The sequence below is a fragment of the Chiloscyllium punctatum genome, chromosome 31 (assembly GCF_047496795.1).
Source record: "Chiloscyllium punctatum isolate Juve2018m chromosome 31, sChiPun1.3, whole genome shotgun sequence".
NCBI classification, from domain to species: Eukaryota; Metazoa; Chordata; class Chondrichthyes; order Orectolobiformes; family Hemiscylliidae; genus Chiloscyllium; species Chiloscyllium punctatum.
This window is the reverse complement of record NC_092769.1, coordinates 63970292-63992606: the sequence shown is the minus strand read 5'-3', so window position 1 is coordinate 63992606 and position 22315 is coordinate 63970292. Positions and strand designations below refer to the sequence as shown.

General features: G+C 43.9%; 1 protein-coding gene and 1 long non-coding RNA gene across 7 annotated transcripts in view; one reads left to right on the top strand and one right to left on the bottom strand.

Moving 5' to 3' along the window:
- Positions 1–17978, bottom strand: part of LOC140457233 (uncharacterized) — a 32807-nt gene extending 14829 nt beyond the window's left edge. For 2 of the 3 annotated variants that reach the window (XR_011953336.1, XR_011953337.1), the window contains exons 1-3: positions 17883–17972; positions 5174–5259; positions 321–445 (exon numbers count right to left, since the gene is read on the bottom strand). This is a non-coding gene — a long non-coding RNA (uncharacterized lncRNA). Of the gene's footprint in view, positions 1–320; positions 446–5173; positions 5260–17882 lie in introns of all 3 variants that reach the window. The other variant, XR_011953335.1, reaches the window with a different exon arrangement.
- Positions 1–20737, top strand: part of LOC140457217 (uncharacterized) — a 132294-nt gene extending 111557 nt beyond the window's left edge. Inside the window, exons 1-3 of one of the 4 annotated variants that reach the window (XM_072551319.1) lie at positions 4718–4811; positions 18410–18595; positions 19504–20737. In XM_072551319.1, coding sequence (XP_072407420.1) covers positions 19623–20588 — 966 coding nt within the window. In that variant the 5' untranslated portion in view covers positions 4718–4811; positions 18410–18595; positions 19504–19622 and the 3' untranslated portion in view covers positions 20589–20737. Of the gene's footprint in view, positions 1–4717; positions 4859–18078; positions 18239–18409; positions 18596–19503 lie in introns of those variants that run through there. The other 3 variants (XM_072551318.1, XM_072551317.1, XM_072551320.1) reach the window with 3 other exon arrangements.
- Positions 20738–22315: the final 1578 nt, after the last annotated feature.

Below are 22315 nucleotides of genomic sequence, written 5' to 3'. Positions count from 1 at the left end.
CACAGTCAGTTGCCTAAGGCGGGAATTGAACCTGGGTCTCTGGCGCTGTGAGGCAGCAGTGCTAACCACTGTGCCACCATGTGTGATATAAAGGGAGAAATTAATTTGGAAGTGATGAATAGCAGCAAGAATGTTAGACTCTAACCATTGTAATCACTTGTGAATTATTTGGTGATCTAGCAGGCTCTACTGAAGTGACTTTGGTTTTTGACTCTTACTGAGAGCTAATTCGGACCAGGAGTATTTCCCTGAAAACTTATGTCTGCTGAACTCAAGCTTCACATCCCACATGGGAGAAGCTGCCAGAAAAATGGACTTACCTCCAAATTAATTTTGATGAGCTTTAGCTGTGCTATAAATATCATAGATATTTGAAGGGTCTGGGATTTCTCTGTCCAGAACACACAGGTGCCAACTTAAGTAGCTTGGTTCATTTCACTCGTAACTGAAACATAAATGAGACAGTTTACTAATTTTAACAATTATATTACGCAATATGTTTTGTAGCAGCTACCTGGCTGCTAAAACACATAGATTGCTAACTTGGCCAAACAGCAAGTGACGCTGGGTATATTGGCCAAGTAAATTGCTGAAATCTCAAAACGCACACTCCAGATATGGTGCAAACACAGCAGATAGCTGCTAATGCTAATTAGCATAATGGAAAAGGCAACAGTTATCCTGGACATACCCCCAATAAATTATCCACTAAACAAGTGAGGGCACAGACAGGAAGGCATCAGGTCTCGCTGCACAAAGAAACAAGCAGTAGCATAGCACCCAAATGATTGACATTGTCAAACTATTAACCGAGTAGCCCTGATTAGCCAGAACTACAGAAAATTCCAGAAAACCATCTAAAAGGGTATAAAACAGAGTCCACCTGCAGATGCTCTCCTGGACCTTCTCCTGAGGAGACTAGCCAAGGCAACAGGTAGCACAGCTGACCATCCAGAGACAGAGATAAAGAAAGCAGCTTCACAGAGCCAGAGAAAGAGAGATAGTGACTGCGAATTCATAACATTCTGGTTGGAGTTGTCTGACTTGTTTAAGGAGGAATTAGACAACGGTTTGGATAAGTATGCTAATATACCAAAAAAATTATCAAAAGATGTATCATCAAATCTAATAAAATCCAGTTAGATGTTATTTATCATAAAGAATATCCAAGAACATCTAGAAGTATCTATAACAGCTAAGAATGGAATAACCATCAACATTTAAAGTAAACTTTTACCTGAAAGCCCTAAATAAAAAAGATATCTTCTGGTGGATGAAAATATATTTTGAGAAGTATTATCTGAATACTTCTGAAATTCCAGTGAAAGGCTTTTATTTTTGTATTGTTTGGACCCTTCTGACTTTATACATGTAAATGTTTACCCTCTGTAGAGCTTCCTTCCACTTTTACGTGATGCTGTATCACTTTATGCTATTCTATAATTATTCAGTGATGATTCCTTGATGAAGTTGTGAACTTTTATCTCATCAACTTGTGATATTTTATACTCATATGGATATTCTATTCATCTCCCCTCATTCTTTCTGTTAGAATTAAAAGTCTTATCAGCAAAGTCTAAATGTCTGATCATGCTTTGCCATTTCTTAGTAGTTGGATGGTTTCGGTATTCCTACTGTAATTAACATCTTATTTGTATGTCTAGGTGTGATGTTGCCATGTCTGTTTTTAGATCTTTTTCTCAATGATTAACCATTCTTTATACCTTTTTGTTGTCTGTATCGAGTAAGAGTCTATTAATTAGTAACATATATGAGTCATATTTGTGTCCTCTTCTATATCCATTCTAACTTCAAAGTAAACCCTTCTTGTTTGCTGCAATTATATCTTTAATCATTAACTCCTACATGAATTTTTATTTTGCAATGTTTTTAACATCTATCCATGTCCTACTTAATTAGTTATACTTGTTTCTCAATTAAACTTGTATTTCTAAACCGGTGTCAATACAGTATGAAAGCAAAGTACAATCAAAATATTGCAGATGCTGCATATCTGAAATAAAAACAAATGCCAGAGAAACTCAGCAGTTTCAAGTTCAAATGACTTCTTAAGAACTGAATCTGTTCTGAAGAAGTCATCAGGCTCAAAACATTAACTCTGTTCCACTCCTGAGGGATGCTACCAGCATTGTCTGTTTTTATATAATGTTGAATCACTTCCTTTACACTGACCAAGTGAATGGTCTCTCCCAGTGTGACTGCACCATTGAGTTAGTGCCTTAGCAAGGTAAATGAATTCCAATCACAGTCCAAATATTTTCACAATATCTTCATAGTAGAGCAATGTAGAAAATAGAAGCAAATATTTGGCTTACTGAATCCTCTTTACCATTCAATAAGAACATGGCAGATCCTCTACCTCAACATTATATTCTTGTTCTCTGCAAGCCCATTTACACTTGTATCTTCTTGAAATTTATTGATTTTGTTTTAGAAGATATTCAATAACTTTGAATCCATAAGCTTTCATGGTAGAGATTCCATAGATTCTTTACTTTCTCAGTAAGGAAATGTCTGATTTCAGTTCAAAATGGCTTACCATTTATGCAGATATTCTTTTGTCTCTCCTACCTGGATGATCAGTTAAAGTCTCAGCTAAACATAAAACATGTATGTGGTTTCTCACCACTGTGGACCATGCATTTGAGATTATGCAACTTCATGTCAGTGTGTTGAAACATTCTCATTTAGGTGTGTGTCTCAGCGCTTTTCCAGTTACACTGATGAATTAAATATTTTTCTGTTTTGAGGTTCCTTGTGCAGATTCCAGTTTTCTCAATTATTTCAACCATCTCTTTCTTTACTTTTTGTCTTTTCTCCACTACACTAAAGCCCTAAAAGGAGCATTTTTACATTGGTAATCCAATTATATCCCCTTTGGCTGCCAGTGAGAACATTTTACTGTACAATGATACAACTCTTGTCTAATTACAGGTGTGATCATGTGAACAATAGAACTCTATCTAGGACAGCATGCATATTCCCCTGTGATTACATGGAACTTCTGCACATCCACCTACAGACTATATAAATACACTCAACGAAAGAAATAAATTCCTACAGATTGAGTTAAAACCCACGTGAAGAAGGCATATGGTGTGTTAGCTTTTATTGGTAGAGGGATTGAGTTTCAGAACCACAAAATCATGCTGCAGCTGTACAAAACTCTGGTGCGGCCACATTTGGAATTATTGCATACAGTTTTGGTCACCGCATTATAGGAAGGATGTGGAAGCTTTGAAAGGGTTCAGAGGAGATTTGCTAGGATTTTGCCTGATATGGAGGGAAGGTCTTACGAGGAAAGGCTGAGGGACTTGTGGCTGTTTTCGTTAGAGAAGAAGGTTGAGAGGGGGCTTAGAGTCATAGAGATGTACAGCATGGAAACAGACCTTTTGGTCCAACCCGTCCATGCTGACCAGATATCCCAACCCAATCTAGTCCCACCTGCCAGCACCCGGCCCATATCCCTCCAAACCCTTCCTATTCATATACCCATCCAAATGCCTTTAAAATGTTGCAATTGTACCAGCCTCCACCACTTCCTCTGGCAGCTCATTCCATACATGTACCACCCTCTGTGTGAAAAGGTTGCCCCTCAGGTCCCTTTTATATTTTTCTCCTCTCACCCTAAACCTGTGCCGTCTAGTTCTGGAGTCCCCCACCCCAGGGAAAAGACTTTGCCTATTTACCCTATCCATGCCCCTCATAATTTTGTAAACCTCTATAAGGTCACCCCTCAGCCTCTGACACTCCAGGGACAACAGCCCCAGCCTGTTCAGCCTCTCCCTATAGCTCAAATCCTCCAACCCTAGCAACATCCTTGTAAATGTTTTCTGAACTCTTTATTGAGACATATAAGATAACCAGAGGGTTAGATCGGTTAGACAATGAGAACCTTTTCCCTTGGATGGCAATTGCTAGCATGAGGGGACGTAGCTTTAAATTGAGGGGTGATAGATATAGGACGGATGTCAGAGGTTGTTTCTTTACTCAGAGACTAGTAGGGGCGTGTAATGCAATGCCTGCAACAGTCGTAGACTCACCAACTGTAAGGGCATTTAAATGGTCATTGGATTGGCATATGGACAAGAATGGAATGGTGTGGGTTAGATAGACTTCAGATTGGTTCCACAGATCGGTGCAACATCGAGGGTCGAAGGTCATTCTTCTGTGCTGTATCTGGAAACTGGATGACTAAGTCGATCTACCCAGGCATGTAGCAAGTGAATGGCCTCATCCCAGTGCAATTTCACTGAAAACTTTCTAGCTTCATGGGGATTTTAAACTAATTCTCAATGTCCCCACTTTTCCACGATTTCTCCCCATTGTGGGTGTCCTACTGCCTCTCCAGGTTGATCAATCATTTGAAACCTTTCAATGATTACACAGGATACGCAGAACAGAAACGGGCTATTGAATTCTAGAAGTCATTGAATTTGACATTTTCATTCTATTTCTCTCGCCACAAATGCTGCCAGACATGTTCTTCCAGCATTTTAAAAATTCAGATATTTAGCATGACAGTGTTAACAAAAACAGGGCATTCAGCCTGACCAGACCATGCCGGAGTTTATGCTCCAGGAATTTTCATTAATTCTCTTTCAACACATTTAAAAGTTTAATTTGGTCTATGTTACTCTGGTAGATTTATGCAAAATTAGATTTCCAGGGAACAGGAATCCAGTGCGCAGCCGCGGATCGGCCAGTGCTCTGAGCATGCTCAATGTCAGTCATAGCGACAAGCTGAGGAGCGGACATTTCAGGCGGCGGTGGCAGGAGATTGAGACAGGGTAGGAATGGAAACCACGACATTTGGTAACTTCATCAATTCCTAAGGGTAAGCCCGGGACCTTGAATGAGAGTCCTTCGGTGCCGCATTTATCGTGCGGGCGGGATCAGGCCTCGGGGGAGCGGTCTCGCTGATCGCCATTTTGTGAGGCGGATCAGGGAGGCGGGCCGTCCCGAGGTTACCCAGGCAACCGTTCACCCTCCCTCCATCTTTGGAAAGGTAGGTGCGGAGAGCACAGCGAATGGACAGCCATCTTGGTGAGGGAACTGGATGTGAGCTGGGCGTCAACACCCCTGCCACCAGGAGAGATGATGATTGATTTGATTATCGCACTGCAGGACTACATTTCCCCCCCTCCTTTACCTTTGCCATTGGTACCAACGTGGGCTTTGGCTGCTCACCCATCCATCCTTATCAATGTTCTGCAACTGCCTGTGATAGCCTTGATCCTGGCAGGAGAGGGGCAACATTAGCATTCTTGGAGTCATGTCTATAGCCATAGATATGTCTGTTTGTTCCCTCACCACGATTGCTCTCCCACTCATCTTCCTGTAGATCTGGACCGTCAGTGGTGCTCTATGTTTACTTGCTGTACTACATGAGGAATCAGTGTCTTCAGTGTTAAGTTTTGAGAGATAGCCTCAGGGAGTGCTGCACTAGCTGTCTGGCTCTCTTCAACTGGTCACCTATTGCTTCTCTCCTGCATGTGCCTAGCCAGTGTGTGACCACCTATCTGATTACGCTACCAACAAAGTTCCCAGCCTCATGGATATACCACAGTTAGTCCAGTTGCTTCTTGAGCTCTGAAACCCATAACTCAAACTTGTTCAGCTGGTAGTACTTCCTGCTCATGTGCTTATCCAAATTGTAAAGTGTCTATGACTCTCCATGTGCCACAGATGGCACACCTTCATCAGGCTTTTGTGTTACTTAGACTCAGAGTCATAGAGATGTACAGAATGGAAATAGACTTTTCAATTCCAAGTTGTCCATGCTGACTAGATATCCTAAATTAATATAGCCCCATTTGCCAGCACTTGGCCCATATCCATCTAAGTCCGTCCTATTCATAAACCCACCCAAATGCCTTTTAAATGTTGTATTGTACCAGCCTTCACCACTTCCGCTTGCAGCTCATTCCATTCATGCACCATCCTCTGCATGAAAAAGTTGCTCCTTAGGTCCCTTTTAAATCTTCCCGCTCTCACCCTAAACCTATGCCCTCTTGTTCTGGACTCCCCCACTCCAGGGAAAAGTCCTTGTCTATTTACCGTATCCACGCCCTTCATAATTTTATAAACCTCTATAACATCACCTCTCAGCCTCCGACGCTTCAGGGAAAACAGCCTCAGCCTCTCACTGTAGCTCAAACTCTCAACCCTGGAAACATTCTTGTAAATCTTTTCTGAACCCTTCCAAGCTTCACAACATCCTTCCGAAAGGAGGTAGACCAGTATCGATTTTTTTGTTTTGAGTTTTTTTTTCTAAATGTATTTTTTCCAAAATTTATGAACTTTGAGACACAGGTCCTAACAGCAGTTTAGAAAGGAACAACTCCTTAGCCCCCTCTCCCCACTTAGCCAACTTAACTTCTTACATTAAACCTAACTTAAAACATGCTTTTCCACAATGCATTGAATGCCCATTTTGAATTAAATTTCAAGTATTCAGTATCTTGTCTCACTATGGCTCAGTCTGACTGTACATCCCTTACTAACCAAGTGATTTTAAAGAAAAAACAGGTTTTTTTAAGAGACACTCTGACGAGTAGGAGAAAGTGAGGACTGCAGATGCTGTCTGACAAGTAACCAGCTAACTTAGCTTCCTGTTACAATGATCAACATTAGTTGAGCAATGAAGATGATGGCATGTGAGTCTGGATTTCAGCCCAGGGAGAAGGGATAGAGTGTGGCATGGAAATTTACATTTGGGAAGAGGTGGGGGGGTGTTGGGTCTAAAATGAGCATAACTAGTGATCTGCACAAGGGCAAGTCCTCTGCTCTTTTCTTGATTTTTGTTTTGGGCCCTCTTCTTCAATCACACGTCAGTCCCACATCAATATCAATGAACCACGAGTAGTTAATAAAATATATGTATTGGTTTCCCAGTGCCTTCCTTGCAAGTGTTTAAAGGAAAAGACTTCATTAAAAATCCTCACTCTTTGTCCTTTTGAGGTTCCAAAACCTCAGTCACCAAATATTTGCTCTTTGTCATATTAGTGTGACTCGATGCATTTCTGTGTCCGTGTTTGCATGTCAGTGAATGTGTTTGTGTGTCTGTATGTATGCCTCCAAATGTGTTTTTGTGGCTCCCTGCTATTTCTCATCTATCTGCTCTTCCTTGGTGACATAAAGAAAACACAGTATATAATCGTGCATGTACATCAACAACCCCTAGTTCAACCTCCCAACCACCCCTCTCCTCTCCACCTTTTCCTTGCATCTGAAAAAAAAATCACCCTGCTTATTCCACATCTAAAATGCATTTTCAGAGAGTTAGCTCCAGCTGGATGTGGTGAATGGCCTGCTCCTGGGCTGTAATCCTTATGAATCACACACAGGTTGCTATTTTAGTTTCTCTCAGGTCATGTTCTTTGTTATTTTAGGTTACAGCATTTCAAATTTGTATCCAGCTGTTTCAAAGCGTGTGTTTTTTAAAATTATTCATTCATCAGCATTTATTGCCCATCTCTAGTTGCCCTTAAGATGATGTGGTGAGCTGCAGATTAGGGTTTCAACCTTGACTAGCTTTTCAGGCAGTGAGTTTCAGATCTTCACCACCAGCGTTTGGATGAAAAGATGTCAAAGTATCCATTCCTCAATCTTGTTTCTCTTACTTGTGATTGAAATATTGTGATTGGAGGGTAGTTTGAAGAAGTTGGGACCGTCCTCCTTGGAGAGGCAAAGAGTAAATCAGAGAGAGGTTTTCAAAATCATGAGCGGGCTAGCTACAGTAGATCGGGAGAAAATGAGTAGAGTAGGTTCTTTCTTGATTGTGTTTTTGGAGATGTCTCTTGATTAAACTTAAAATATAAGCCATAACTATTTATTTAACGTGGGGCAGTGTTTGTAGAGGAATATGACAATGTTATTTTCTGGGTTTGTAGATTGTGAAGGAGCAAAAATGGCCTTTAATAGAGTAATATGTACTTCTTGTCAGATGTAAGAGTTTAAAGAGAGTTTAAGGGTTACTGTGGATTATATCTGCCATAAATACTGTTGGATGCAAATCTTATCAGATCGAATGGATCGGTTGGAGAGACAGTTAGAAGCAATGAGGAATTTGCAACAGCAATAGTATGGATGGCAGTTATAGGAAGGGGGGAAAGTCTCAGATACAGTCACGTAGATGGGTTAACTCCAGGAAAAATAAGAGAGGTAGGCAGCTAGTGCAGGAGTCTCTTGTGGATATACCCATTTCAAACAGGTATGCTGTTTTGGAAAATGTAGGATTGATGGATTCTCAAGGGAGCGTAGTACGAACAGCCAAGTTTCTGGTATGGAGACTGTAATGCAACGAGGGGTACGTTGGGTTCCAAGAGATCAATTGTGTTAGGGGATTCTCTAGTTCGAGGTACAGACAGATGTTTCTGTGGCCAGCAGTGAAAAAGCAGAATGGTGTGTTGCTTCCCTGGTGCCAGGACCAAGGATATCTCAGAGATGGTGCAGAATGTTCTCACGGGGGAGAGGGGCCAGCAAGAGGTCATTGTCCACATTGGAACCAACGACATAGGAATGGAAAAGGTTGAGATTCTGAAGAGTGACTACAGAGAGTTAGGCAGAAATTTAACAAAGAGGTCCTCGAGAGGAGTAATATCTGGATTACTCCTGGTGCTACAAGCTAATGAGAGCAGGAGTAGGAGAATAGAGCAGATGAACGCATGACTGAGGTGCTGGTTATGGGAGAAAGATTCACATTTTTGGATCATTGGAATCTCTTTTGGGGTAGAAGTGACCTGTACAAGAAGGACGGATTGCACTTAAATTGGAAGGGACTAATATACTGGCAGGGAGATTTGCTAGAACTGCTCGGGAGGATTTAGATTAGATTACTTACAGTGTGGAAACAGGCCCTTCGGCCCAACAAGTCCACACCGACCCACCGAAGCACACCCACCCAGACCCATTCCCCTACATTTACCCCTGCACCTAACACTACGGGCAATTTAGCATGGACAATTCACCTAACCTGCACAATTTTGGACTGTGGGAGGAAACCGGAGCACCCGGAGGAAACCCACGCAGACACGGAGAGAATGTGTGCAAACTCCATACAGTCAGTTGCCTGAGGTGGGAATTGAACCCGGGTCTCTGGTGCTGTGAGGCAGCAGTGCTAACCACTGTGCCACCCATAAACTAGTAAGATGGGGGGGTGGGACCCAGGGAATTAGTGAGGAACGAGAGCAATCTGAGACTGGTACAGTTGAGAACAGAAGTGAGTCAAACAATCGGGGCAGGCAGGGACAAGGTAGGACTAATAAATTAAACTGCATTTATTTCAATGCAAGGGGCCTAACAGGGAAGGCAGATGAACTCAGGACATGGTTAGGAACATGGGACTGGGATATCATAGCAATTACAGAAACATGGCTCAGGGATGGGCAGGACTGGCAGCTTAATGTTCCAGGATACAAATGCTACAGAAAGGATAGAAAGGGAGGCAAGAGAGGAGGGGGAATGGCATTTTTCATAAGGGATAGGATTACAACTGTGCTGAGGGAAGATATTCCTGGAAATACATCCAGGGAAGTTATTTGGGTGGAACTGAGAAATAAGAAAGGGATGATCACCTTATTGGGATTGTATCATAGATGCCCTAATAGTCAGAGGGAAATTGAGAAACAAACTTGTAAGGAGATCTCAGCTATCTGTAAGAATAATAGGGTGGTAATGGTAAGGGATTTTAACTTTACACACATCGACTGGGACTGCCATAGTGTTTAGGTGGAGAGGAATTTGTTACATGTACAAGACAATTTTCTGATTCAGTATGTGGATGTATCTACAAGAGAAGGTGCAAAACTTGACCTATTCTTGGGAAATAAGGCAGGGCAGGTGACTGAGGTGTCAGTGGGGGGGCACTTTGGGGCCAGCGACCATAATTCTATTAGATTTAAAATAATGATGGAAAAGGATAGACCAGATCTAAAAGTTGAAGTTCTAAATTGGGGAAAGGCCAATTTTGATGGTATTAGGTAAGAACTTTCAAAAGCTGATTGGGGGCAGATGTTCGCAGGGAAAGGGATGGCTAGAAAATGGGAAGCCTTCAGAAATGAGATAACAAGAATCCAGAGAAAGTATATTCCTGTCAGGGTGAAAGGAAAGGCTGGTAGGTATAGGGAATGCTGGATGACTAAAGAAATTGAGGGTTTGGTTAAGAAAAAGAAGGAAGCATATGTCAGGTATAGACAGGATAGATTGAGTGAATCCTTAGAGTATAAAGAAAGTAGGAATATACTTAAGAGGGAAATCAGGAGGGCAAAAAGGGGACATGAGATAGCTTTGGCAAGTAGAATTAAGGAGAATCCAAAGAGGTTTTACAAATATGTTAAGGACAAAAGGGTAACTAGGGAGAGAATAGGTCCCCTCAAAGATAGGCAAGGCAGCCTTTGTGTGGAGCCGCAGAATATGGGGGAGATACTAAATGAGTATTTTGCATCAGTATTTACTGTGGAAAAGGATATGGAAGATATAAACTGTAGGGAAATAGATGGTAACATCTTGCAAAATGTCCATATTACAAAGGAGGAAGTGCTGGATGTCTTGAAACGCATAAAAGTGGATAAATCCCTAGGACCTGATCATGTGTACCCTAGAACTCTGTGGGAAGCTAGAGAAGTGATTGCTAGGTCTCTTGCTGAGATATTTGTATCATCAATAGTCACAGGTGAGGTCCCGGAAGACTGGAGGTTGGCAAACGTGGTGCCTCTGTTTAAGAAGGGTGGTAAGGACAAGCCAGGAAACTACAGAACAGTGAGCCTGACGTCGATGGTGGGCACGTTGTTGGAGGGAATCCTGTGGGACAGGATGTACCTGTATTTGGAAAGGCAAGGACTGAATATTATGGATAGGCAACATGGTTCTGTGCGTGGGAAATCATGTCTCACAAACTTGATTGAATTTTTTGAGGAAGTAACAAAGAGCATTGATGAGGGCAGAGCGGTTAGATGTGATCAATATGGATTTCAGTAAGGCGCTTGACAAGGTTCCCCATGGGAGACTGATTGGCAAGGTTAGATCTCACGGAATACAGGGAGAACTAGCCATTTGGATACAGAACTGGCTCAAAGGTAGAAGACAGAGGGTGGTGGTGGAGGGTTGTTTTTCAGACTGGAGGCCTGTGACCAGTGGAGTGCCACAAGAATCGGTGCTGGGTCCTCTACTTTTTGTCATTTATGTAAATGATTTGGATGCGAGCATAAGAGGTACAGTTACTAAGTTTGCAGATGATACCAAAATTGGAGGTGTAGTGGACAGCGAAGAGGGTTACCTCAGATTATAACAGAATCTTGACCAGATGGGTCAATGGGCTGAGAAGTGGCAGATGGAGTTTAATTCAGACAAATGCAAGGTGCTGCATTTTGGAAAAGCAAATCTTAGCGGGACTTATACACTTAATAGTAAGGTCCTAAGGAGTGTTACTGAACAAAGAGACCTTGGAGTGCAGGTTCATAGCTCCTTGAAAGTGGAGTCACAGATAGATAGGATAGTGAAGGCGGCGTTTGGTATGCTTTCCTTTATTGGTCAGAGTATTGAGTACAGGAAATTGGTTAGGCCATGTTTGGAATATTGCGTGCAATTCTGGTCTACTTCTTATCGGAAAGATGTTGTGAAACTTGAATGGATTCATAAAAGATTTACAAGGATGTTGCAAGTATTGGAGGATTTGAGCTATAGGGAGAGGCTGAACAGACTGGGGCTGTTTTCCCTGGAGCGTCGGAGTCTGGGGCATGACCTTTATAGAGGTTTACAAAATTATGAGGGGCATGGATAGGGTAAATAGGTAAAGTCCTTTCCCTGGGGTCGGGGAGTCTAGAACTAGAGGGCATAGGTTTAGGGTGAGAGGGGAAAGATATAAAAGAGACCTAAGGAGCAACGTTTTCACACGGGGTGGTACGGGTATGGAATGAGCTTCCAGAGGAAGTGGTGGAAGCTGGTACAATTGCAACATTTAACAGGCATTTGGATGGGTATATAAATAGGAAGGGTTTGGAGGGATATGGGCCGGGTGCTGGCAGGTGGGACTAGATTGGGTTGGGATATCTGGTCGGCATGGACGGGTTGGACCGAAGGGTCTGTTTCCGTGCTGTACATCTCTATGACTCTAAAAGGATATAGGTTTAATATGATCTGCAAAAGAAGCAAGGCTGAAGGGGAGGAAAACCTTTTTCCACTCAGTGAATAGTTAGGGTATGAAATGCACTACCTAGAAATGTGCTAGAGGCAGGTTCAAATGAGGCATTAGAGAAGTCATTGGATGATTATTTGGATAACAGGAAACAGAAAGGGTAGAGGGAAAAACTGTAGTTTGCAGTAGGTAATTATGTTCATTTGAAGAGCCAGTGCAGGCACAACAGGTGAATGGCCACTTCTGTGCAGCAAGTGTCTTTTTGCTATAGGTGGAGCGAAGTCAAGGTTCTGGGCAGACTGGACTGACGTATGAGGAGAGGTTGAACTGGTTAGGATTTATTCACCGGCACTCAGAACAAAGGGTGGGGTGGTGGGGGTGGTGGGGGTGGTGTCCTCATATAAACCTATAAAATTCTAAGAGCACTGGACAGGGTATATGTAGGAAGGATGTTTTTGACTGCAGGGGATTTTAGAAGCAGGGTCACAGTCGAAGGATACAGGGGAAACCATTTACGGATGAGGTGAACCGAAACGTTACCACCCTAGAGAGTGGTGAGCCTGTGGAATTAATTACCACAGAAAGCAATCAAGGCCGAAACACAGTATGGTTTCAAGAAGTTTGATACAGCATTTGGGGCTAAAGGGATCAAAGGAGATGGGTGGAAAGTGGGACCAGTCTATCACGTTGGAAGATCAGCCATGATCACATTGAATGGTAGAGCAGACTTGAAAGGCCAAATGGCCTCTGGCTGCTCCTAAAATCTATGTTTCCATGTAACACTCCTGTGATTCTGTGAAGTGATGCAATGGCACTACCTGCTGGTGGATGGGGCACCGCACAGGTTGGAAAATTTGCTTCCTTTTCTGGGCTGCTGCTAATTGGCAAATAAATGGCTAGGGTGATTTCCCCCAAGCTCGGGCATTCTTTCTAGTTGTTGGTTCCCTGTCTCACCAATTAGCCTCTGCCATCCACGGCTATTGACATCAACTGGCCCTGCATCCAATGGAGCTGCACAGGGGCCTGACATAGGAGGGAGGATTCAGTTCCACTTCCTCACTGAAGTTAAATGGAAAGTGAGGCTGAGGGTAATTTTTGCTTTTCAGAAACCATGATCTTGGCTTGAATTAAATAGTGAATCTGCTTTAAAATAAAGAACTGGTCCTTTGTACTCTCATTCTGCATTATCTGAGTTAAATGTTCCTGATAAACATTTGTGAACAACCAGTTAATGGAATAGTCATTTCCTTATCTCGTTAGGGCTCACATCTGTCTCTAATTAATGGGGCAGCCTGTCTCACTGCATCAGCGTTTCATTGTCCCTCTGTCTGCAAGAGGTGATGACTTGTCTGACATCCAGTTGTGGATGAACAGATGTTCCCTCCAACGCACCCGATATTTAATTGAAGTCCTGGATCCAAAATGCTGACTTTGTCCCTCTGCATGGCAACTTCTTGAGGCTGAGGTGTCACATTTGATCTCTGGCATTAAGACCACCCTATAGCTTCACCTCTGTTTCAAGTCTTCTGCTGAAACTTTCATTTGTATCTTTGTTAAAAAGCAATTCAGAGAAAATACATCTTTACTCGTTCCTGAGATGAAGGGATTTTCTTTTGAAGATAGGTTGAACGGTTTAGGCCTACACCCACAGGAGATTGGAAGAATCAGAGGTGATCTTATTGAAATATATGACTTCCTGAAGAGTCTTTGTGTGGATTTTAAGAGGATGTTTGAACTTCGGGAGAGCACAGAATCGGGGGGCAAGGTTGAAGAATTCTTAAGAGGTTGTAGGACAGAGACGAGGAAAGGTTTTTCTCTTTCAGAGGATCATACGTCTTTGGAAACCTCTTCCATAGGGAACAGTGTAGGGTGGGCTTGTTGAAGACTGAGATGGTTAGGTTTTTTTTGACAGACAAGGGAGTCAAACATGAGGGATAGAGCAGACAGAAATACAATTTACACCACAACCAGATTATCTATGATCCTCCTGAATGCAGGCTTCAAATTAAAAAGGCTATTTGCATGTACAAATGTTCATTTTGTGCCTCTGTTATTTACTTTTTATTTATTATTTATTATTTTGACACTATTATTCCAAGGCCCTCCTGACTGGTACCCACATTCTACTCTCTGAATCTTGATGTCATTCAAAACTCTGCTGCACAGTGTCCTAGCTCACACCTAGTCACAATTCACCCATGAGCACACTCCAGGCTTGCTAACCTGCATTGACTCTTGGTTGAGCAATGTCCTGATTTAAAATATTTGATCGTATTTACAAATGTTTCCATGGTCCTCTTTCCTTCCTATCTCTGTGAGGTCTTCCAGCAATACATCCCTCAGACATCTTCGCCTTCCTCTGATTCTGGCCTCTTAGCACCCCTGGTTATAATCATTCCACCGCTGGTGGTTGCAACTTCAGCTACTTGGACCCTAAGCTTGGAATTCCCTCTCTCAATCTCTCTACTGCGTGCTATCTCTCTATCCTTTACGATGGTTCTTAAAAACTGGCTCTTTGAACAAGCTTTTGGCGATCAACTCTAATATACTTGATACAACATACCCAGGTACTGTTTTATTGAAGCTATATGCAAGCCTAAGCAGTTGTTCTTTAATTGAAAGGACAATGTCACTGACCATACATGCTAAGTGCAATTTGGAAGGAGATAAAGCAAAGGCTGAAAATAGTCTCTTCTGAATTTCTATCCTGTGCTTACAGGAAATATTCATGCTAGCTGCCTGTAATGAATGAATGATTTGCAGGCAGGAAACTCAAACCAAAGTTGACACCAATATCCCAATCGTTCAGTCGATTTAGAGCGAGTCTTTGTCAATGGAGCGGGAAAGTAGCAACTACAGTTAGGGGACACCATATGCCTGCTGCATTTGTCATTGCTCGTTCAGCCGATCATCCAATCTGCTGAGGCATCTGCGCAGTCATGTGAGGGAGCAGCCACATCAGTGTGGGCGCTGTGGGAAGAGCTTCAGTTACCCTGACCAGCTGGAAATGCACCAGTATGTACACACTGGGAAGAGACCAATCACCTGCACAGTGTGTGGCATGGGATTCACTCAGTCTTCCAGCCTGTTGTCCCACCAGCAAGTCCACACTGACGAGAGGCCCCTCCCGTGCACTGACTCTTCAAGAAACTCTTCAAGAGCACCTGCCAGCTATTGCAGCATTAGCGGCTCCACACCGGGGAGAGGCCGTTCATATGCCCTGAGTGTGGCAAGGGATTTGGTCAGTCTTCCAGCCTGATTAAACACCGGCGGCTGCATACTGAGAGCGGCCTTACAGCTGCTCCGAGTGCGGCAAGGGATTCACTTTATCATTCAACCTGCTCATTCATCAGCGGATCCACTCCGATGAGATACCCTTTCAGTGCTCAGACTGTCAAAAGAGCTTCAAGAGTTCATGGGCACTGACCCAGCATCGGCGCAGTCACAGCCTTTGATAACAAGGGTAGTCATTCTGCACACTTTGGGTGGCTCAGTGATGCTAGCACTGCTGCCTCACAGCGCCAGGGACCCAGGTTTGATTCTAGCCACAGGTGATTGCCTGTGTGGAGTATTTTCCTCTCTCAGTCCAAAGATATGTAGGTTAGGTGGACTGACTATGCTGAATTGCCCACAGTGTTTAGGGATGTGTAGGTTAGGTGTGAGGAGTAGGTTAAGACATGAATTCGACTGGGACAACACTACCATTATAGGGCAAGCCAAACAGAGAAGAGCCAGGGAATTCCTAGAGGCATGGCACTCATCCACAAACCCATCGACCTGGACCCAATATACCGGCCACTACAGCGGACAGCTCGAACTGACAACTGGAAGCGGCAGAGACAGGCCACTATAAATGCCGGAGGAAACAGCACAGAAGCGCTTAACAGGAGGCTCCCAAGCACTGAGGATGTCACCTAGACAGGGGACGAAACGTTTGCAAGACAAATTCCAAGCTCGGCGAACAGAACCACAACAGTAGGTTAAGAGTCCAGGATAAGCAGGGTAGGTGGATTAGCCACGGTAAATGCAGGGTTTAGATCAGAGTGATGCTAGAAAAGCACAGCAGGTCAGGCAGCATCCGAGGAGCAGGAAAATCGACATTTCAGGCAACTTTTGCCCAAAACGTCTATTTTTCTGCTCCTTGGATGCTGCCTGACCTGCTGTGCTTTTCCAGCACCACTCTGGTCTAAACTCTGGTTTCCAGCATCTGCAGTCCTCACTTTTGCCATGGTATATGCAGGATAACAGGGATAGAGTAGGGGTCAGGACAGGATGTTGTGTGCAATCTCGATGGGCTGAATAACCTCTCGTTGCTTAGTAGTGATTCTATAATTCACTCCTGCCTCACAGTTTACTATCCTGCTCGGTATATATCTTGAACATTTTCTATTTTGATTCAAGTTATGTTGCAGTTGTACAGGACATTGGTGAGGTTGCACTTGGAATAGTGTGTTCAGTTTTGGTCACCTTGCAATAGGAAGGATGTTATTAAACTGGAACGAGTGCAGAAGAAATTTACAAGGATGTTGCCAAAACTCAGTGGTCTGAGTTATAGGGAGAGGTTGGAGAGGGCAGCACAGTGGTTGAGTAGTTGCACTTCTGCCTCACAGCACCAGGGACATGGGTTAGATTCCTATCTTGGGTGACTGTGTGGAGTTTGCACATTCTACCCGTGTGCCTGCGTGACTTTCCTCTGGGTGCTCCAGTTTCCTCCCACAATCCCCTAAGATGGGCAGTTTCGGTGTATTGGCCATGCTAAATTGCCCACAGTGTTTAGGGATGTGTTGGTTAGGTGCATTAATCAGTGGAGATGTCAAGTAACAGGGTAGGGGAATGGGTCTGGGTGAGTTACTCTTTGGAGGGCCAGGTGTGGACTTGTTGGGACGAATGGCCTGTTTCCACAAACAATTGGGATTGCATGATCTATGCTAGGACTTTTTTTCTTTACAGCTTAGGAGACTGAGGGGGATCTTATAGAAGATCATGAGAAGCATGGATAGGGTGAATGCACTCAGTCTTTTTCCCAGAGTTAGGGAATTAAGGACGAGGAGTGATCAGTTTAAGATGAGAGGGGAAAGAATAAAAAGAACCCGAGGGGCAATTTTTTACATAGAGGGTGGTATGCATATGGAAGGATTTGCCCATGGTCATGGTTGAGGCTGGTACATGAACAACATTTAAAAGTAATTTGGACGAATACATGCACAGGCAAGGTTTAGAAGAATGGACCAAGTGCAGGGAAATGGGGTTAGTGTGGATGGACATTTTGGTCGGCATAGACCCGTGTGGGCTGTAAGGCCTGTGTCCGTGCTGTACGGCTCTATGAGAATTCCAGCGTGCTGCAGTAATTTAGTTTTCATGCTAGAGGCAGCAAAACCCCGCGCCTGTTGTTTGAATGCAGTGCGGGCGTTAAGTAAATGCAAGTGTTTGTTGAATGAACGTGGGCGGGGTCGGAAAAGGATGTCACTGAAGCAGGCGGGGCCAGAATTAGGACCGCCCACTTACCGTCATAATAGGTTGGAAAGGGCTCGTCCTCTCCGTCCCTATTGGTCACTGTTAGTGTCAATCAAAGCTCGCATTGTTGCGGTCATGCGGTCTGCCCGGCGCCGCTACGAAAATGCGGCTGTCGCGCGCGACCTTCAACGTTTTCCGTCCGTTAAAACTCACGGGTTTGAAACGTTCGTCTTTTCGCCGATACGATTGAATTTCGAAACAAGAAACTTACCTCCAAAGATTCCTGCCCACTTCTAATCGCTGGCGGGCGGTCCGCCCTGTTTTCCTCACCACGTACGCGAACGTGTGTGAGCTGCGGTTGGTGACGCCCCCGTAGGATAATGGACGTGCGCTCGGGTCAATCACAGGCCTGGGATCCACTGGGAGGCCTTCTGGTCCTCCAACCAATCAGAGCACACGGTGCCCTTTGTCCGATTGTTACATCCCTCTGCCTGTAAATTAAATGCCTCTTGTGTTTCTCTGCATTCCATCTGATGAAGGAGCAGGGCTATGAAAGCTTCTGGTTTCAAATAACCCTGTTAGACTCCAACCTGGTGCCGTGGGACTTCTGAACTTGTGTCTGCGAAGGTGGGGTCCTGAAAATTTTGTTGCCTTGTACCTTTTTGTTGTCTGCACCCAGCACCAACATTCTCCTTTTTTAAATAAATGAAAGGGGCAGGCAAGGTGCAAATCACGTGAAAGGGACAGGCGCACTTGTGAGTTTAAAAAGCCTTTTCTTGTCTCTTTTGGTACGAACAGAGAGAGACGAGAGTGTGGTGCTGGAAAAGCACAGCAAGTCAGGCAGCAAACGAGGAGCTGAAAATGTGTTGCTGGAAAAGCGCAGCAGGTCAGGCAGCATCAAAGGAGGAGGAGGAGAATGACGTTTCGGGGAGAAAGCCCTTCTTCAAGAATGAGGAGGGTGTGCCAAGCAGGCTAAGATAAAAGGTAGGGAGGAGGGACTTGGGGGAGGGGCGTTGGGAATGCGACAGGTGGAAGGAGGTTACCCTCACCTTAACCAAAAAAAAAGCACCTCATCTACCACCTAGGAACCCTCCAACCACGAGGGATGAATGCTGATTTCTCCAGCTTCCTCATTTCCCCTCCTTTTCTCAGTCCCAAACCTTGGACTCAGCACTGCCTTCTTGAACTGCAATCTTCTTCCTGATCTCTCCGCCCCCCCACCCCCTCTCCAGCCTATCACCCTCACCTTAATCCTCCTCCTTACCTTTTGATGCTGCCTGACCTGCTGCGCTTTTCCAGCAACACATTTTTCAGCTCTGATCTCCAGCATCTGCAGTCCTCACTTTCTCCTAGCAAACGAGGAGCAGAAGAATCGACGTTTCAGGCAAGAGTCAAACCTTTTAAATAGCCCCTACAACTGTTCATATCACTGTCACCTCCTCCAGCCTCAATAACCTTCTCAATATCTCCCACCTTCTCCATTCCTGACAGCTTCTATATCTCTTGCTTCCCACTTCCAAAGCCCTCACTGTCTCTCTCACCTCTTCCAGCCCCTACAGTGCTCCCTGTCCCTGTAACCTCCCCCAGTCTAATACCGCTTTCTATCTCTGTAACCTCCTCCAGCCCCGACACCACTTCCTATCTCTGTAACCTCCTCCAGCCCCGACACCACTTCCTATCTCTGTAACCTCCTCCAGCCCCCTCCAGCCCTTCCTGTTTCTGTAGCCTCCTCCAACCCTTACACCCCTACACATTATTGAATCAGTTTTTTTAAAACAAGTTGGTTACTTCATCGCCATGTTTTTGCACAAATTATCAAATTCACTCAATTCCAGTTCAGACTACATTTGTGTTTTCGTGGTTCTCTCTCGCTTTTTTTTTCTTGTTTCCAGTTCGTTTCACACAGTATGTATGAGAAGGTGAAGTTTGATATTTGGAACTCAAACTGAAATGTCACAGCAGGATCTGCCATCCATCTTCTTGTGCCCTGAATAGCTTAGAATATTTAAGCATGGAAGAGAAAAATTTCACATACAAGCAGAGTCACACTGGGGAAAAACCATGGAAGTGTGGGCATTGTGAGGAGAGTTTCCATTATCCATCTGAGTTGGAAATTCATCGACGCAGTCACACTGGGGAGAGGCCATTCTCCTGCTCCATATGTGCAAAGGGATTCACTCAGTCATCCCACCTGCTGACCCACCAACAAGTTCACACTAAGGACAGACCTTTTAAATGCTCAGACTGTGGGAAGTGCTATAAAAGTTCCAGCGAACTGATGCGCCATCAACGCATTCACACCGACAAGAGACCCTTTCAATGCCCAGACTGTGAGAAGTGCTTTAAAAGTTCGAGAGAACTGATGTCCCATCAACTTGTCCACACTGACAACAGACCTTTTAAATGCCTGGACTGTGGGAGAAGCTATAAAAGTTCCAGGGAACTGATGCGCCATCAACGTGTTCACACTGACGAGAGACCTTTCAAGTGCTCTCACTGTGGGACTGGGTTCAGGCACTCATCTCACCTCGCTGTACACCAACGTACTCATACCGGGGAGAGACCGTTCACTTGCTCTGAATGTGGAAAGGGGTTCACTCGGTCATCCAACCTGCTTACACATCAGCGTGTTCACACTGGGAAGAGACCTTTCAAATGCCCAGACTGTGAGAAATGCTATACAAGTTCCAGTGGTCTGATGTCCCATCAACGTGTGCACACTAACAAGAGACCTTTTAAATGCCCAAACTGTGGGAAGTGTTTTAAAAGTTCTGGGGACCTTCTGTATCATCAACGTGTTCACACTGACGAGAGACCATTCAGGTGCTCTCACTGTGGGACTGGGTTCAGGCAATCATCTCAACTCACTGCACACCAGCGAATCCACACTGGGGAGAGGCCGTTCATCTGCATTGTGTGTGGGAGGAGATTTACTCAGTCATCCAACCTGCTGAGACACCAGCGACGCCACAAGTGACTAAAGTGAATGAACCTTGCTGTTCATCGCATTCAGGACTGAACAGTATTCATTTGGGTCTGTTGTTGCTGATGATGGTAAATGCCAGGCCAGTAATATTGATATATTCTGCGTAAAAGTCAAATAAATCAGCTTTGTGTTAAATATAATGTGTTGAATTTTCAATATCTCAAACACAAATCCGTTCCTTTTGAAAGGCTTCCTTGTCTTCACCATCCTTACCTCTAACAAGTGCAAAGGGCTCATTAACATCTTTGACACTAAGATTGAGACAACCCGACTAACTGCCTCTGCAATATGTTTCCTTCCACTCGCTCACTCTGGTGAAAATGTTGATAGATTTATAGTTATACAGCACAGAAACAGACCCTTCGGTCCAACCAATCTATGCCAACCATAATTCAAAACTAAACCAGTTCCACCTGTATGCGCTTGGCCCATATCCCTCCACACATTTCTTATTCATATACTTATCTAAATGTTATAACTGTACCCACATCCACAACTTCCTCTGGAAGTTCATTCCACACATGAACTACTCTGTTTGAAAAAAAATTGCCATGCATGTCTTTTTAAAATCTTTCTCCTGTCACTGAAAAATATCTCTCCTTGTCTTGAAATCCCCCAACCTAGGGAAAAGGCACCTGCCATTCACTCTATCTATACCTCCCATGATTTTATAAACCTCCGCGAGGTCACCTATCAACCTCCTATACTCAAACGGATAAAATCCCAGCATGTCCAGGCTCTCCTTATACCTCAAACCTTCCATTCCAGCAACATCCTGGTAAGTCTGTACTGAACTCTCTTCGGCTTAATAATATCTTTCCTATAAAAGGGAGACCAGAATTGGACACAGTACTCCAGAAGAGGCTTCACCAATGTCCTGTCCAACCTTAACATAACGTCCCAACTTCTATACCCAGAAGTCCGAGCAATGAAGGCAAGTATGCTAATTGCCTTTTCAATCACCAATGTCCTGTCCAACCTTAACATAATGTCCCAACTTCTATACCCAGAAGTCTGAGCAATGAAGGTAAGTATGCTAATTGCCTTTTCAATCACCGTATGTATATGTGATACAAACTTCAAACAATTATTTACCTGAACCCCTAGATCCCTCTTCTAGATCACTACCCAAGGCCCAGCTTTTAATTGTATAAGTCTTGCCTCTGATTGTTTTACCAAAATGCAATATCTTGCATTAATCTTTCTTGTCTGAGCCTTGAATCTGCATCTTTCTCCAGTTCCTCTCCTGTATCCTGTCCTAGCCTATCAGATCTTATCTTGTGTATGAGATCCACCCCATGCGATGCTGTTCCCAGTGAACTGTTGACCACAAACTTATCTGTGTTCACCGATATTCACATTCTCTTTTCTTGTCTCTCTCGCCTTTTACATCTGCCATCGAAACCCAGCCTCTACGTGGTAACATCTTCCGATTAGTTTTCACGTACACTGACAATGAAAACTGGTCCTCACCATCATCCCTCTCCTTTTGTCCACTGTTGTTACACTATCACACTGCTTATCCAACATCCGTCATAATGAATGTGGCTCTGTAGTAATGTTCTTTCCTATGAACCAGGAGACCAGATTTAGGTTCCACCTGCTCCATAGGTGTGTAATAACATCTCTGAACAGGTTGTTTCCAAAATATGTGATTAATTGTAATATTCTGGGGGGTAGGGATACATGCCTCTTGGGAGCAGGGAGACAGAATAGGA